At 34.6% G+C, this 17952-nt stretch overlaps 1 protein-coding gene across 50 annotated transcripts in view; it reads left to right on the top strand.

Annotated features, from left to right (window-relative positions):
- SLMAP (sarcolemma associated protein) overlaps positions 1 to 17952 on the top strand; it is a 152225-nt gene that overhangs the window by 99871 nt on the left and 34402 nt on the right. For 13 of the 50 annotated variants that reach the window (XR_015151487.1, XR_015151486.1, XR_015151485.1 and 10 more), the window contains 6 exons: positions 1100 to 1240; positions 2186 to 2323; positions 3579 to 3747; positions 3837 to 3887; positions 4381 to 4431; positions 8867 to 8929. Coding sequence is in view for 47 of the 50 variants with exons in the window: in XM_086367309.1 (XP_086223435.1) it covers positions 1100 to 1240; positions 2186 to 2323; positions 3579 to 3747; positions 3837 to 3887; positions 4381 to 4431; positions 8867 to 8929 (613 nt within the window). In the remaining 3 variants the exon portion in view is untranslated. The remainder of the gene's footprint in view (positions 1 to 1099; positions 1241 to 2185; positions 2324 to 3578; positions 3748 to 3836; positions 3888 to 4380; positions 4432 to 8866; positions 8930 to 17952) is intronic. The other 37 variants (XM_086367319.1, XM_086367321.1, XM_086367294.1 and 34 more) reach the window with 7 other exon arrangements.

Raw genomic sequence — 17952 nt, 5'->3', positions numbered from 1 at the left:
GCGACTTAGCAGCAGCAGCAGCAGTGAATACCCATATATAATTCTTTTTTCCATCATAGTTGATATTTGTTGGAGAAACTGGGTCTTTCACCCTGTACAATTTCCCTCAATCTGGAATGATACTTAAACCTTCTTGCTCCTCCTCTACACCATAAATTTATACAGTCCATGGAATTCTCCAGGCCAGAATACTAGAGTGGTAGTGACATATTAGTGATCTTTGATTATCCTTTCCTATATTCATTCTTTTATTTTGTAAAAATGGTAATACTGTAATTCTCTTTTTCCTTCATTTACTAGGTGCATTACTTCTGTAAAGAGAAACTTACCCTCATAAACCATTTTATTTTCCTAAAGAACATTTTCTTTAGGAAGGGAAGGATGAGTGATTTTCTCCCTTTATTTACTGGATTTCAAAATAATGTTTTGGCTCCTTTTCATCTGCCAAAGAATGACCAATGAAGTATTTTTTTCCTCCAAATGAGATTTAAATATATATCATGGGTTAAACCTGTTTCGTTTTTCTTATTGATTCCCAGTTCTCCCATCTTTGGGAGACCTTCTTCAGGGACCTTCTTTAGGTTGACACCTGAGTTCTTCTGGTAGCACCCTACCAGACTTGGATAATAGCTTCCTGCTATCATATCAGACAAGGTAGTCCAGATTCATCTTGTACATTTCTTCCCTTAGACTTGGAATTAGCTTTTTCCTCAGGGTACTCTTATTCCTTTTGGTTTAGTTATTGTGTTAAAATGCTTGACACCCTTTAAAGGTTAAGAGATTATTTTTGCCCATAAGTGTAAATATTGTGGCTTTCAGAGAATATGGCAAGTATTAATAGAATAGTTCATTCATTTTGTATACTTGGGAGAAATTTTCAGTTTACTTTGACTTTTTTCTGTTGAAAGTATGAGTTAATATGCTTGTGAGAGCATAATTTACTAATGTAACTTTTATATACAGCTTCAGTTAATACAGAGTTGACATAATTTCTGTTTGGAGGAACCTTAATATAGAACTCAGAGAACATCACAATGTGTTATTTTTTTCAAATGGTAAATACTTTAAAAAAATAACTATAAATATTTTTTAATCCTAGAATCAAACAGAAGATAGTTTACGGAAGGAACTTATAGCGTTACAAGAGGATAAACACAACTATGAGACTACAGCCAAAGAGTCCCTGAGGCGGGTTCTTCAGGAGAAAATTGATGTGGTTAGAAAACTTTCGGAAGTTGAGGTATTTCAGCTTAACAGACACTAACCAAGACTATGGTTTTACAATTTTAGCTTAAAAGTGCTAGCATTTCAAGACATTTCAAACCTGGGTATTAGTATATAGCTAGGAAGTTTTTTCTGTCCTGTCTGGTGGGAAGGAGCAGTATGCTGTTTTCATTTTAGGAGTTCTTAGCTTAGCCACATGAGTTCTGGTGTTTATGGTCCCTAGTCAGTGATTAAGGAAATAAAAGCCTAACCAGGGAATTTTACTATTTACACTTTGGTTAGATTTCAGCCTCCACACAATGGACCATGATATGTGCCAGGGAATTGATCTCCTTTCATATAATTTTGTTTTTCTTCTGATTGAGGATAGTCGGTCTTAAGGCAGAGAGCTCCAGCACTACTCTTAGCTTCCCCATCCTCCAGAGAGGAAAATTGTGCCTAGATGGGGTTACTGTTTGCTTCTCCAGGGGATCTTCCCAACCCCAGGATCAAACCTGGGTCTCTGGCATCACAGGCAGATACTTTACCGTCTGAGCCACCAGGGAAGCCCAGTCTCAAAGTGAATGATTCACTGTCATATCATTAATATGATGTGTAAAGAAAGAAGAATGCTAATTGTCCTCTAATTTTGTTGATTGTGTGCACATTATTAAATGTGCTTTTAAGAAGTGATAGGCTTAAAATATTTTCAAGGCCAAAACTCATACCCCGTGACCTTTAAAAAGTGTGATTACATGAAGGATCAGCCTCTCCTTCCACGTTTCGTTTTCCCAGGTTCTTTGTATTTTCTGTTTTAGCATGTACCTGAAGTAGATTGAAATTCTTTTGTTATTTAACTGAACCTTATATAAAGTCAAGAGTAGATTCTGATTTAGAACAGTCCATAGAATTATAGTTTGTATAAATTGAATTTAGAATGTGCATTTATTCTAAATCCGTTATCTGTAAACTTGAATTACAGCGAAGTCTTAGTAATACTGAAGATGAATGTACCCATCTGAAAGAAATGAATGAACGGACTCAGGAAGAATTAAGAGAATTAGCCAATAAATATAATGGAGCAGTTAATGAGATTAAAGATTTATCTGATAAATTAAAGGTATGTATTTCTCAAATTGGAAATATATAAATTTATCATCCCTAACATGCTGAATAGCTTAAGAATTTAGATATTGCTGAATAGTTGTTGATGGAAAATTTGGTAATGGTTTCAATTTATAGTATAAATCAGTTGCCATTTAACCCACATCCCATTACCAGTGATAATTAAAAGTTTGTAAAAGCTGACATATTTCCTTTGGATGAAAGTAAATAATGAGTAGTTCATAATAGGCATTTAAAAATATATAACAGTAAGTAGATAAGAATCAGCAAAACCCAAGATACTCAGACTTTTGGAAAACTGCTGCTGCTTCAGTCGTGTCCGACTCTGTGAGACCCCATAGACGGCAGCCCACCAGGCTCCCCCATCCCTGGGATTCTCCAGGCAAGAACACTGGAGCAGGTTGCCATTTTCTTCTCCAATGCATCAAAGTGAAAAGTGAAAGTGAAGTCGCTCAGTCGTGTCTGACCCTCAGCGACCCCATGGACTACAGCCTACCAGGCTCCTCCGTCCATGGGATTTTCCAGGCAAGAGTACTGGAGTGGGGTGCCATAGGACCTGCTTTTCTTTAAGGTGTCCCAAATTCAGGGCCCAGCTAAGTTAGTGCTGGAGCAAACCCAGAGAGAACCTTCACGTGATTCCTTCCAGGAGGCCATAGCCTATGCGTGGACTGCAGCTCCCTGTAGCTATAGGATATTTAGGATAAGGACAGACCAGATCACATATAATGCCATGTTGGTCCTATAAAATGTTAGAACTGAGTTTGTGAAGACCCGTCTTTATGTAATTCACACCATAGATTGAGTGGCCAGAAGATAACCCATTTGTTAACACAAGACCAGAACATAACTCCCATTCGTGTGAATGGTTAACCTATATAGCTTTAAATATTAGACTTGTTAAAAAGAGGTCATTTTAAAAAGAGCTTGATTCCTTTAGCTAAAAGTAATTTTGTTTAAAATTTCAGAATAAGCTATATCGTAGAACTTAAAAACTAATTGAAACAATAGTAATTTCAAGGAAAACCATATTTCCCTCTTGAAAAATGTGGTTTTCATTTTGACTCTTATAATCTATGTATGTATCGTGTTTGCTTGCTTGCTACAAGTTTTTCTAAGTTGATACAGAGGAATGACACAGTGCATATCACTTTTGACATCATTTACATGAATAAAAGGAGTCCTGCTTTAGACATCTTAAAACGAGGTCAGATTTTATTAAATAGCTGGATTTTCTTTTTCATTTTCAACAGATAGCAGAGGGAAAACAAGAAGAAATCCAACAGAAGGGACAAGCTGAGAAAAAAGAATTACAACATAAGATAGATGAAATGGAAGAAAAAGAACAGGAGCTCCAGGCAAAAATAGAAGCTTTGCAAGCTGATAATGACTTTACCAATGAAAGGCTAACAGCTTTACAAGGTAAGTTAGCTAATCCAGAAATTGATCTGATTTAATTTTTTCTTTCTTTTTATCTGTGAAATATCTTTTTCTTGGACTTTTATTTACAGTACGGTTAGAACATCTTCAAGAGAAAACTCTTAAAGAATGCAGCAGCTTAGGTAGGTGTCACCAAATTTCTTACTTAAAGCTGAATTTTTATCATTAAATTTTTGTTTACTATCTCACATTGTGTACTTGGCTTTCTTTAAGAGGGATGTTTTACATATTAGGTGTAAAGTATCTACCCTCTTTCAGAAAATTTCCTTTAAAAATACGCTTGATTGCCACCAGTGGGCACCATTGTGTAGTCTTTAAAAAATGAATGAAATTTATACATCTGAGATGGTCTGCTTAGAGATATTTAAATAAGAAAAACACATGAACAGCAGAATCCTTTTTCTTTTGAGTTTCATCGAAAGGTTACTAAGCAGTTTTAGCTTTTTCTCTAAGATGATAGAAAATGGCAAGTTGAACCCTTCTTGTAAAAATAAATTTAAACTGTTCAGTCAGTCTTAATGTCAGTAGGAATACAAAATGCCATGGTTACACTTGAGACCAGTTTTAAAGTAATACTTTCTTTGATCAGGCAATGATACACTGTCTTAATCCTAGGGATACAAGTTGATGACTTCTTACCTAAAATAAATGGGAGCACAGAAAAAGGTAGTGTAAAAAACTTAAATATTTTTCTTTCATGATATCCTTTTTACTATTTAAGCAGGATAGAGAGGTCAGGGATTTTAGATTTTAAGTGTTTGGAGTGAAAAGCATGCTGTTCATAGACTATTAAATCCCATCTTTTAAAAGTCAAGCTTCCTTTTATTTTCTAGTTCTTAATTCTGTGAGCTGTGGTTAGATGTCCCTTGTTATATAGAAATTTCAGTTATTGAAATAGTAAGATTTTAATAATGTTCAACTTTAGTGTTGGTTTATATAACCTAGTATAGCTTCCCCTGCCTTCTACTATATTTTCAAAGATGATACCACCATTTTTTTCCATCAAGTACTGCTTTCTGGGGATAATTGGCCCCTGTTTTTTAATATCTGTGCCCTGCCCCCTTCCTGGCCAAGAGTTTACTTAAAAGTCCAAAAAAGAAACAAAAATAGAAAAAAAAAAAGTCCAGTGAGTCTTTGGATGTGTCATCGAAACTGCTCTCTTTGTCTGTTTCATCAATCAGAGAAAAGGGAGTCAGTCATGTATGCCGTCTGAAAAATTATTTTTTGTTCTTGATATCTTATCCTTCTTTCTGGATAGCTTGGGTTATCTCTTGCCACAAATGTATAACCACTGTTGGTTTTCCTACTGCAACATGGGTTTTCTACTCAATGGTTTCTATATTCCTTCAATCATGAAGATTTGTCCTCCCCTCCCCATTCATCCAACATTAACTGAGCACAAGCTATATGCCAGATCCTGCGTTAGATGCTTAGAGTACAAAATGAATAAGATTATTTTTGTGTTTACAAATATATGTGCCTCTCAACTCAGTTTTTATATATAGAAGATGCCGAGGTCAATACCCGAAACTTCATACTAAATAGTTTTTCCATGTATCAGGGGATATCTTTATAATTCTTGGGCTGCATCTAAACTCTGATAAAGTTTGGAGGTGCTTTTTTGGTTTGTTTTGGTTTGGTTGGTTTGTTTTTAATCAGGAAGTGGAATAATAGTCTCAGGTAACCATGTATATGTGAGGTGCAAGATTAAGAGCTAATATTCCATGTATAATAAAAATTGAAACCCTAAATTTAAAAAAAAGTTTCATCAGTCGTTATTTGACTATTTTATATATGCTTTGTGAAATAACATTGACACTATAAAATTTCAGTTTGAGTTTCAATTTGAGACTTTTTAAAGGTGTAGTTTATATTCATTGCACCATTATTATTAAAGTATATTTAGTAAACATATGTAAAAAGACTTTATCTTCATCTTCTAAAAGCTTCTCATTCTTAAATGGATTTATATTTTCTGTTGTTATTTTGCTCTTTTTACTCTTTCTGGCATATACACTTCTCATTCAAATCCATCACCCTTTTGACTTGAACGTGTATTTGTTGATAAAGCTAGTGTTAATTCAAGCTGGGAGCAGTCTATTTCTTTAGTTAACAATCTTTTTATGTACACTGAACCATCATTGTGCTATTTAGAGTTGTAGAATTATGGCTTACAATTTTTTGCCAATTCTAGTTTATTTAAATGAGAAAAGCTGTAGACAACTCCTTGATTTAAAACTGAATAAGATATTAATATTTTGGATACCTTAGGGTACTCCTGGCTATGATTATTTTTCCCTTGCAGATGTTAGTGCTAAATTGAGTAGTGTGTGAGTGACTAATAGAATATCTTTAAAGAAACTGAGTAGTAGATACCTGGATAAGCACAGAAGCTTCATATTTAGTTACAGAGTAGATTATGGATAAGATGGGTCTCTTCTGAATCATTTATGATATACTAAGAGACTAATTATCAAGTATTCAAATATTGTCAAAGTCTGTAGTTATAATGTGCTATTAGATATAATTGTAACTAAAATTACTCTTTAAGCAGTAGAGGAAGAACCAAGTTTAGTTATAAGAGAATATTTCAAAAATGTCTGGAGAAGTTAAGATTAATAATACTTCTCCAGTAAACTCATTTTTAAGATTACTTAAATCTGAAGTAGCTGCTATAAGCACAACTTTGTACTATAATTTTTAAAATGTTACCTAGTAAGCGTATTTTGAATATATCTTAGATGGTGTTTAGAAAAGTGCTGTCTAATAGAACTATCCTGAGTGCCACATACATGATTTAAAATTTTATGGTAGTCACATTAAAAATACAATAAGGAATAGCTAAATTTTTAATAATATATTTAATGATATGTTTACTTTAGCCCACTGTATCTAGAATATTATTTAAATATGTAGTCAATATTAAATGATTACAAATGAGTATTTCATGTTCTTTATTCCTTAGTAAGTTTTTGAGGCCTATAGATATTTAATTTTCTCTGACAACACATCTCAATTCAAACTAGCAACTTTTTTTAAGGGCTCAGTAGTCACATGTGGCTAATGGCTACTGTATTGGACAACACAAGTCTAAAAAATTTAAATACTTAGGTAACCCATGTATAAATAAAACACATTTTGTCTCATGATTCTTATTATGTTTCTGTGTCTACTTTTTCTTTGCATTCCTACAACCCTCTTTAATATCACAGGACACCATCACCACTCCTCCTGCCCCCACACTTCAGTATCTGATTCGTGACTCCTGGTTTAGATGATCAGTGACATCTTTTATAGCCTTGGCAAAGTGAATTCCCTAGGGCTTGATTTCAAGTAATGAAATACTAAAAGTGTCGTGATCCAAATCATTTACAGGCACTACCTGAAAGACTTTGCTCTCGCGTGTCTTAGGAAATAACCTTTGTGAAATTCACATGTATATTTATCTTTTATATTAATCTTGCATTTTATCTAAACTAGTATAGTAGATATTTTAATGTAGAATTATATAGTAAGATCAGAGTAGGTAAAAAGTTTGATTTTTGGCTTGGTGTGTGATGGTGGATTGTCCTGCATTAATAAATTTCATCTGAAGTCTTGTGATGCTAGTTTGAAACTCGGTTTCAAATATGTTTTATACAGTCCTTTAGTTAGGCTAAAATTTAGTTTTACTGAGTTTTCATATTTAACAGTGATATTGTATAGTTTGAATTTTGAAAATGTTGTAGCTTACATAGAAAGTACTTTTTAAATTTCACTTTAGATTTTTTTTTTTTTTATTTTTAATTTTTGTTGCAGTTAGGCTTATTTTTTCTTCTTGAGGCTATATTGTATCTCTCTATATTAATAATTTAACTATGCAGCTATACAATTATATAAACTATATGACTGTGTGTATGTATATATATAAATATATATGTGTATATATAAAAATATATATATAAGAGAGCTGGTCTGACTTGGTGACTGAACAGCAACAACAAATAGAAAAATATATGTTTGCACACCATGTAGCTAGTAAAGGATAATGAGAGATTTAATGATGAATGATGATAAAAGAAAGCTGTCGGTATAGATGTCAGAAGAGGTTATCCAGTGATCAGAGTAGGAGATGCCTTTGAAGCAAAGTTGAGATGATGTGAGGCCAGGTGGAGAAGAGAAAAGAAGCTTTTACCATCAGTCTGACTCATTGTCTTTAACAGGTTTTTGTGCTTTTACACCTTCAAGATACTCATCATGTTGGAATGTATTTTTAACTCTTGAACTTCCAATGTCTGTTTGGTAGTTGTGAAAGATATAAATATGTACTTGAAGGATGTTATCCAGATTCAGAAGTCGGCTCTTTGAATCAAAGTAATTAAAAGTTTACTGTAGGAAAAGGGCTGAAACTTTTCTTAGACTATGGTTTTGATTCTCTTTACATATTTGGGAGAAAAATGTATTTAATCTGAGCAAAATCATTTACCAAGACCCTTATTTTAAAATGTACAGGCATTGATTTTAATCATTTAGGCAGAGGTAAACAGTGAAGTCATTTGATAGTATATGAAGTATAAATTAAGTGACTGGAGGAAAGACTACTTGTGAAACGAAAGTGTAAAGATTAAAATATTGTATCAGTTTCTTTACAATTGTAAGGCGTTATGTTATGGCATTCTTAAAATATTTACTTTTTTGCCTCTTAACTAAGATGAATAACTTTGAATAGGGACTGTTAGGGAACAGTCATCTGAAAACCAATTCAATAAGAAATACAAAAATTTTAAATTAATGGTATTTATTAAGCTCACATGGAAAAAAGATGCATTTTAAAAGTGGGAGAAGCTTTTTAAAGCAATATATGACAATGGTGTTCTTGAACTATTTGGATAGAAACTGCACCTTTAAAAGCTAACCATTTGGGGTACAAATTAAGATTACATAATTACAGTTTTCACTCAGTTAACTTCAAAATATGTCTGCTATTAGATATAGTAAACCTTGATTAACTTTATTCAGTTACCCATGTTAGTACAAACGTTTTGATTTTCCTACCTTTGCTGTTGGTTTTCAAAAACAGCAACAAAGACTATATCCTTAAAGGTGTTTCTTTCTTTATTAGAGCACTTGCTTTCAAAGAGTGGCGGGGACTGCACTTTTATTCATCAGTTCATAGAATGCCAAAGTGAGTACAGAGTATTTTTCACATTGATTTTAATTAAGTCAGGGGTCTAAATTGAAAAGTGAGAGGAAAAATGAAGATCTCCATTTGTTTGTTGTGGTAGAAGTGCACAAAGGCCGTCTTCAGACAGCAGTGATTCTTTACATACTGTTTCTGTTTCTGTCTTGTGAGAAAAGTGTTTCTCTTACATTTGCTTTCACAGGTGGAGGTGAGCATTTCATGTTCCTCACAAAAAAAAAAAGATGAAGTTTCAACCTTTTTAATTGAAAATCATTATTAAGTAGTGAATAAAATAGAATGTCAAGGAACTAAATGTCTGGCTGCTTAAGAGACAATAATAACGTTCACCTGTTTTACTGAAGTTCTACTTCTATCGCAGTTCGGATTTTGAGTTCTCAGACAAATTTCTTAAACGATTAAATGATGTCACAAAAATAGTGATTTCGTTTGGGCATTAGGATAGCAAGAGCTTTCTAAGAGAAGTAGTAATAGATTGTCCTTCAGTGTGCCACCTACTGCCTACCCTGGAGAAGTTGTACAAGGCTAATTTTAATAATATTTTAAAGATAGACTGGTTGGCTTTTGAGGTGATCTGTACCTCTGCTGAATTCTGAACAAAAGAATTGTGAAATCCCTCTTACTTGAAAATCATGTGACTGCTTAAATCTGTAACAATCACAAAGTTGTCTTATTCTCTTAGTTTCTTAGTAACAATTAAAGGTCACTATGTGTAGTAAAAATTTATTGATAAAATTTATACTTTCCCCTATCAGACACACACTTTGTCAGACTCTTTTTTTTCTTTCTGTTTGCTCTCTCTCTTTGAAAGGAGTGGTTTTCCAAATATTTCTGAATTCAGTTGATGGGTGTGCATGCATGTATGGTTACTCTCCCACCCTCTGTTCCCACATCGCCAATCTGAAGAGCATTCATGGATTGTAAGAGTCACACCTGGTAATTATAGCAGGCACAAATTCAACAGATCAAATATTACACTCCTTAGAGTTGCTTTAAGGAAACCTGAAATTTCATTGAATTGTTTTAGAAGAACTGTTTGTCCATTGAATATTGAATGTAAGCTTAATACTACTTTAAGCCAGATTTTTAATAAATATGGTGTATTTCTTTGTTCTTTAACAGTTTTTTCACGAAGCGAAGATTAGTGCATCTTTTTGTTACCTTCTGATTACTAACTCTCACTTTTATAGGCAGTTGACACAAGGATTTGGGCAAAATAATTGGTACCCACTGAAACCAACTAAAAGTAGAATATATGATCTAAAATATAAATCTTTAGGAAGATTTTATACTTAATTTTGTTACATGTGACCATTTAAAAATATTTTTATTTTCAACTTTTGGGGTTCATATTTGAACCTAAAGAAATAAGAGCAGAGAATTATCAAAATAATATTTACTAAGGTACAGTTGGCAAAAATAATTTAAAGTATTATTATAAAATGTGTAAAATGTATAGCTTTAGTTTTAACACAGAGCAGTGTTTGTTTTAAATAAAGAAAAAGATGTTTGGATATTTTTTATTGAGTCATAGTTATGGAGATAAACATTCAGAGATTGAACAGAAGTTATATAAATTCTGGATTACAGCTATCCCTTCCATGGGGATATCAGCCAATAAGGTTATGTTTACAAGGACTATGTAATGGCATGGGAAAATGCTAAATGTGGTAGGTACATAGAGGGGAAAATGAAAATATAAAACCCTCTTTTGTGGACAAAGAATGAACCAAAGAACAGAAAAAATAAAATGCAAGCATTCCTAGACATTTGAACCCACTGAGTTCTTAAATATAAGAAGTTTGGGTTGTGAGTTCAGCTAGTTAGGGGTATAGCATGTTATCTGAATCCATTTGGTTTCTGAGTTTCCGTGGCAAGTAGCAAGAATTTGATTAATGAGAATGCCCATTGTTCCTCAGATTTTCCAAATCTGTTTGGCTCCTTAAATTTGGATAGCTGGAGCTGGCATAGTAAGGGTCACCTCTGGTTTGATTTGTTCTCATTTCCATTATGTTTTGACATTTTTATTGTTTGATGACAAGATGCCATTGTAGAAATTATTGTGCCATAATAAGTATTATAGCAAGCAAAGCAAATTCAGCAAAAATCTTATTGAAGTGAACTTGTGAAACGATTTTGTAGGATTTTTTTTACAAGCACACATAACCTTTTTTGCCATTATTTTCTTTAATAGGCATCTTGAACTGATTTATAGTCTTGAACAAGAAGCATTTATTCTGTGAGCAGTAATACTTTATCTTCTTGTTTCCAGTCTTTTAAAAAATGAATATTAAGAACCTGGCTTTCATTATTTACTGTGTTTGTATCCTGTAAATTCACTTGATGTTTTAAAAATTAGAAAGCAAATAGTGTACTTTCGTAGGGGTTATCTTGCCTATTTTAAACATATTGACAGGTTTTTTTCAGTTTATGTGTATGACTCCATAAGAGAACAATTTGATTGTTGGTTCTCTCTGTTTATAAGGTGATTTTGAGGAAATTAAATGAGTCAAAACACACTTCAATTTGTTTTCCTTTTATGGTAAAACAGACTGTGCTCCTTTTAATTCTCTTGTAGGAGAAAAGCTTTTAATCTCCAGCACAGAGATCGGATTTTGAACAGATTTAAATATAACCTTTTGCATAATTCCAGAACTGTGAAGTAAAATTTCAGTATAAAAATACATCATACAAAATCTAGGATAAGTAACGTTAGTAAAACTTGCTATTAAAGTTCTAGCAAAGTGTCTTCTTTAGAGATTCAGGCATGAAGTTTGGTTTAAGCAGAACTCCACATTGCATGTTCCCTGCAAATTTTAGTCACTCAAGGTTTACCATATAAACTTGTATGAATACATAGAGACCTCTTTGTGCTTGCCAAACATGCTCTCTGGGTTAAAAATTGTGTTCTGTCTCAGTCTGTGTAATACACATCCTGTGAATTCTGCTGCTTGATTAACTTGTGTGCTTAGTGAAAGGATGAAAGGCAAAAGGTAAGCTAAGGATGTAGAGACCCGCCATCAGCTGGTGGGCATGAAGTGAAAACAGCCTTCTCTGGCCTGCTGCCCGCCTATGTGATTTCTCTTGCTACTGTTTGTCACAGCAGCTGGAAGCCAGAGAAACTTTGCTGAAATCTGCTTTATGGAGACAAACTACCCCTTCCCCACAAAGACATCTCCGTTTTGATGATGGAGTTAGAAGTCCCATGACATAAGCCTCATGTCTTTGTATTCTAACAGAATACTTTCTATATGACTTAGTTGTTTTTCTTTTTTCTTTCTTCTTTTTATTTTTTTGCCATGCCTCTTGGCATGTGAAGTTTTAGTTCCCCAACCAGAGATCAAACCTGCGACCCCTACATTGGAAGCATGGTCTTACCACTATACTGAAAGAGAAGTCCCAATAGTTTTTACTATCGTTAGGCAAAAGTCTTATTCTCTTAATATTTCATAGTTTATTTCTACTTGTTTATTTCCTAATTTAAAAAGTTTTTTATTTCCCTCCTTGCCTCCCATCCCATTTTGACATTGCAGTCACAATCTGTGTATGATTTTCTCATTCCATCCTCCTTTCTCTTAGGGCTTTGCTTTGACTCAGAAATTGCCTTATTTGGAGTAATGCTTTGAATCTCTGATGCTCATGTGATTGTTTACTTTTCATCACTCTATGATATCAGCCTCTCTGAACAATTTCAGGCTTATTCTGATTGGATATTGTACTTGAAACAGTTTTAAAGTTTCTCTAAGCCAAAGCAGTTTATTTATGACAAAGAATAGAAAACGCTTTGTGTGGTTCCCTGCTTTTATTAGTTAATGTTCCCATTACAGGAAAGTCTTGAGTTTAAACTAGCTCATTTTTTATTTCTTTGTTCTCAGAGTAGTTGTTCAACTTAAGATATATTGGAAGGTTTTTATTTGTTGTTTACTTGTACCAACCATTTCCCCAGTCAGCTAGCTTTCCAATATTTCTGCCAGATTTTTTCTCAATATAAGTGCACAGAAGATAGTCTTAAATTCATGCCAGTAATGTTTTGATACATAGAATGTTCCTTTAAAAAATAAATCTGTTTCTGTATTCTTGAAATTGGTTCATTTAATTTTAAATCTATCCTTGAATTCCAATCTTGTTTCCTCTTTTTTTCTTTATTCTTAGGTTTTAAGACAAATAGCTTTTGGAACTGTTTTTATAGAAAAGCAGACTATCTTCTACAGTGGGACTTGCTTCAAGTAATTTTTGCTGCAGAAAGTAATAACCTTGTGAAAGTCTGTATTATTAAAATTTGCAACCTCTCAGAATCAGTCTTTGCAGTAATAATAAAGCTTTCTTTCTACTATGTGAGCTGCTGTTCTCTGAAGGGAAATAAATTATCAGCTTGTTGTTGAATGCTATTTGTTAATTTTCACTTTCTGTCTTTTAAAAAAAATATTTATTTATTTGGCTGCCTTGGGTCTTAGTTGTGGCGGGCAAGCTCAGTAGTTGTTCCATGTGGGCTCTGGAGCACATGGGTTTTAGCTGCTCCATGTGGGATCTCAATTCCCTGACCAGGGATCAAACACGAGTCCCATGTATTGCAAGGTGGATTCTTAACCATTGGACCACCAGAGAAGCCCCCTGGTTATATCTTGATGTTAATTCTAATCTCAGTTCCTAAGCTGTATTTACCTTTAATGACCTTCTAGGTAACTTTAGCTCATTTTTACTTGTGATGTTTAGAGTTGGATCAAAGGAACGTTTATGTATTCTGATTTGATCCCTCATTGGCAGTATGACTGTGGGTGGTATGATCTTTTCAAACCTCAGTTTCCTCTTTTATAAAATGGGATGGTAGCACCTATTTCATAGGATTATGAGAAATGAGACCATATTTACTAAGTGCTCTAAGTAATGCCTGATATGCAGAAATACATGTTACCTAGAAGGTAGAAAACTTTCTAGGGAGCATAAGGCAGGGTTTAGAAGATCATTGTCAGTGGGACCTTCATGTTGAAAGCTTCATTTTACTCTCATTTTCAAGATAGTGAAAGCTAATTGATGTAGCTTTATTGTTCCTGTTAACGTAATAGGTTTCTGACAATCTAGTATTGTCTAACTGTTAAATTACCAGTATACATACTGTTTAAAAGATTTGGTCCAAGCACATTATTTTGATGCCCTAGTCATAACATTATTTTTTTATAATGAAACCTAACTTTGAGATTTAGAAATATTCTCCAAGTTGGCATTTATTCTTCTACTTTTCTGTTTAAGGTCCCTAGGGAACTGACACCCATATCTGATTGTCAGTGCTGTTTGAGTTTTATGTTCTGCTTTCAGTTGGTTGTAGCTGTCATGTGAGGAAAATGGCTCTTGAAGAACTAGGCACAACTGTGCTCCTGTTAAGCTTCTTTTGTTTGCATTGTTTCTCATTTTCATTCTGTGCCACATAGTAATATAGATGCTATGTCATATATTTTTATCAGCCAAGAAATAAATTTGGTTCTGTTCTATTCAGTCTTTGACAATATTTGATGGTTTTTTTTACAATTTTATCATGTTTTTTGATTATACAAAGTGCTTTAGTGGCGGTTCTCAAATGTTGTCAAACTTATTAAAACCATCAGTTCTACTTGGTAGGTTCTCTGCAGAAAGGCATGTGTATATGGATCAGGTACAGATTCAAGAATGTTCACAGCAGCATTATTCACAGTAGTTCAGAACTGGGGAAAAAACCCAAAAGATTTTCAGTGTACAAATAGGTAAAAAAAAAAAAAAACACTGAGAAATATAGGATGAACAAAGTTCAAAAGCACTAAAATTATATTATTTAGTCACACATATTTGAGTAGTATGACTATAAAGAAATGTGAGAAATTAGGTACCATAAAAGTCGGGATGGTGCTTACCTTTATGGGATTGGAAAAGCAAATGTGGAAGGCTTTGAGGGTGGTGATTAGGTTCCGTTTCTTAATTTGGGCTGTAGTCATTCAGATGTTTTCTCTTTAAAAGAAAAAAAAGACTTTATTCACCTGTCCATTGTGCTTTATGCACCTTCCTGGATGCTATGTTTTATACTAAATATGGTTTAAAATAGGGAAAAAATGAATAATTACCTCTCTAAAGTAACACTCAAAAAGAGGGAGTTTATTTTAAAAAAAGAAGATCTTTATCTTTCAGTTGTGCCAAGGGAAGTAGTTCTTTCAAGACCTGCGGTTATCATTACAAGGAAGTTCTGTTTTGCCTCTGAGGGGTCTCTGACTTGGAGTAATCCTAAAGAGTTGAAGTTTCCACCCCAAGTTTGAGAACTAGTAGTCAGAAACCTTTTTGAAAACAATAATCTTTTCCTTAATATTTTAATTGCAGAGCACTAATGATTCACTGGATTTGATTATATAATCTTAAATAATTTCAGTAGTGATAAGAGCAGCAGGTGATTATTATTTAGCACTTAATGTTCAAAATTTTTTAATGTATTTAATCCTTAGTTTTTTAGAATGAAGAAAATATTCAAATAATTTTTCCAAGTTTGATCTCTTTAAAAATAAACACGTAATTTATTCATCCAGCAAGTATTATTAAGCCTCTTACTATGTGTTTGCTGCTCCTGCTGCTAAGTCGCTTCAGTCGTGTCCTACTCTGTGCAACCCCATAGACGGCAGCCCACCAGGCTCCGCCATCCCTGGGATTCTCCAGGCAAGAACACTGGAGTGGGTTGCCATTTTCTTCTCCAGTGCATGAGAGTGAAAAGTGAAAGTGAAGTCGCTCAGTCGTGTCTGACTCTTAGCAACCCCATGGACTGCAGCCTACCAGGTTTCTCCGTCCATGGGATTCTCCAGGCAAGAGTACTGGAGTGGGGTGCCACTGCCTTCTCCCTACTGTGTGTTTACCTGGCATTATTTTAGCTTTGTGGTGTATAGAAATGAACAAGACACAGCTAGCTTTGCCTTCATGGAATTTACATTCTCTTGAGAAAAAAAAATTAATAGACTAATAATATGTCAAGTAGTGATAAGCCCATTGAAGAAAAAAATGGAAGATTATAAGGCAGTGAAAGTGAAAGTCACTAGTTGTGTCCAACTCTTTGCAACCCCATGGACTATATAGTCCATGGAATTCTCCAGGCCAGAATACTGGAGTGGGTAGCCTTTCCCTTCTCCAGGGGATCTTCCCAACCCAGGAATCGAACTCAGGTCTTCCACATTGCAGGCGGGTTCTTTACCAGCTGAGCTACAAAGGAAGCCAAAGAATACTGGATTGGGTAGCCTGTCCCTTCTCCAGGAGATCTTTCTGACCCAGGAATTGAACCAGGGTCTCCTGCATTGCAGACAGATTGTTTACCAACTAAGCTATCAAGGCAGTTCAGTTCAGTTCAGTCATTCAGTTGTGTCCGATTCTTTGTGACCCCCATGGACTGCAGCACGCCAGGTTTCCCTGTCCATCACTTAAATCCCAGAGCCTACTCAAACTTATGTCCATTGAGTCTGTGATGCCATCCAACCATCTCATCCTCTGTCATCGCCTTCTCCTCCCACCTTCAATCTTTCCCATCATCAGGGTCTTTTCAAATGAGTCAGTTCTTCGCGTCAGGTAGTCTAAGTATTAGCATTTCAGCATGAGTCCTTCCAATGAATATTCAGGACTGATTTCCTTTAGGATGGGCTGGTTGGATCTCCTTGCAGTCCAAGGGACTCTCAAGAGTCTTCTCCAACACCACAGTTCAAAAGCATCATTCTTTGGCGCTCAGCTTTCTTTATAGTCCAACCATTACATCCATTCTTGACTATTGGAAAAACCATAGCTTTGGCTAGACGGACCTTTGTTGGCAAAGTAATATCTCTGCTTTTTAATATGCTGTCTAGGTTGGTCATAGCTTTTCTTCTAAAGAGCAAGTGTCTTTTAATTTCATGGCTGCAATCACCATCTGCAGTAATTTTGGAGACCCCCAAAATAAAATCTGTTATGTTTCCATTATTTCCCCATGTATTTGCCATGAAGTGATGGGACCAGATGCCATGATCTTAATTTTCTGAATGTTGAGTTTTAAGCCAACTTTTCCACTCTCCCCTTTCACTTTCATCAAGAGATTCTGCCATAAGGGTAGTGTCATCTGCATATCTGAGGTTATTGATATTTCTCCCTGCAATCTTGATTCCAGCTTCTGCTTCATCCAGCCCAGCATTTTTCATGAGGTACTCTGCATTTAAGTTAAATAAGCAGGGTGACAATATACAGCCTTATAGACGTACTCCTTTCCCGATTTGGAACCAGTCTGTTGTTGCATGTCCAGTTCTAACTGTTGCTTCTTGACCTACATACTGATTTCTCAGGAGGCAGGTCAGGTGGTTTGAAACTCCCATCTCTTTAAGAATTTTCCACCATTTGTTGTGATTCACATAGTCAAAGACTTTGGCATAGTCAGTAAAGCAGAAGTAGATGTCTTTCTGGAACACTTCTACCTATCAGGGCAGCATGTGGGATTTGAACATATTTGGGATTAAGCCGAGTGAGTTGTACATGTGTCTGGGGAAAGAGTGTGTGAGATGGAGAAAAACCACATGAAAACCCAAGGCAAGCCTAAAGGAGTTTTAAAACAATAAAAGTGCCTTGAAGAAATAAACAAAAGGACAGATAGTATTTTAGACTCTGCATGTTAAAGGGTCTCTTTTATAAGTACCAACTCTGCCATTGTGGTGGAAACCAGCCATGGACAATATGTAAATGAATGAACCTGACCATATTCCTATAAAACTTGGTTTACCAAGCAGGCAACAAGCTGAATTTGGCCCTGTGGGGCTGTAGTTGGCTTACAGACCTTGTAGATCGTGGTAGGGACTTAAGATTTTGTTTTAAGGATGATAGAGTTTTGAGCAATAAATTACCCCTAATGTGTGTTTATAATTTTTTGAAGAAGGTGGTACTTCAGTCTTCAACATCCTAGAGAAAGATTGAAGTGGCTTTTAGAACCTGTGTTCATTCTGTTTCATTATTTGCTATATTAATATAACAAGCATTTGTAGAACCTGTATTATGTG

The sequence above is a fragment of the Bos grunniens genome, chromosome 22 (assembly GCF_055505025.1).
Source record: "Bos grunniens cultivar Pamir isolate PY7600 chromosome 22, Bosgru_T2T1.0, whole genome shotgun sequence".
NCBI classification, from domain to species: domain Eukaryota; kingdom Metazoa; phylum Chordata; class Mammalia; order Artiodactyla; family Bovidae; genus Bos; species Bos grunniens.
This window is presented reverse-complemented; position numbering and strand designations above follow the sequence as displayed.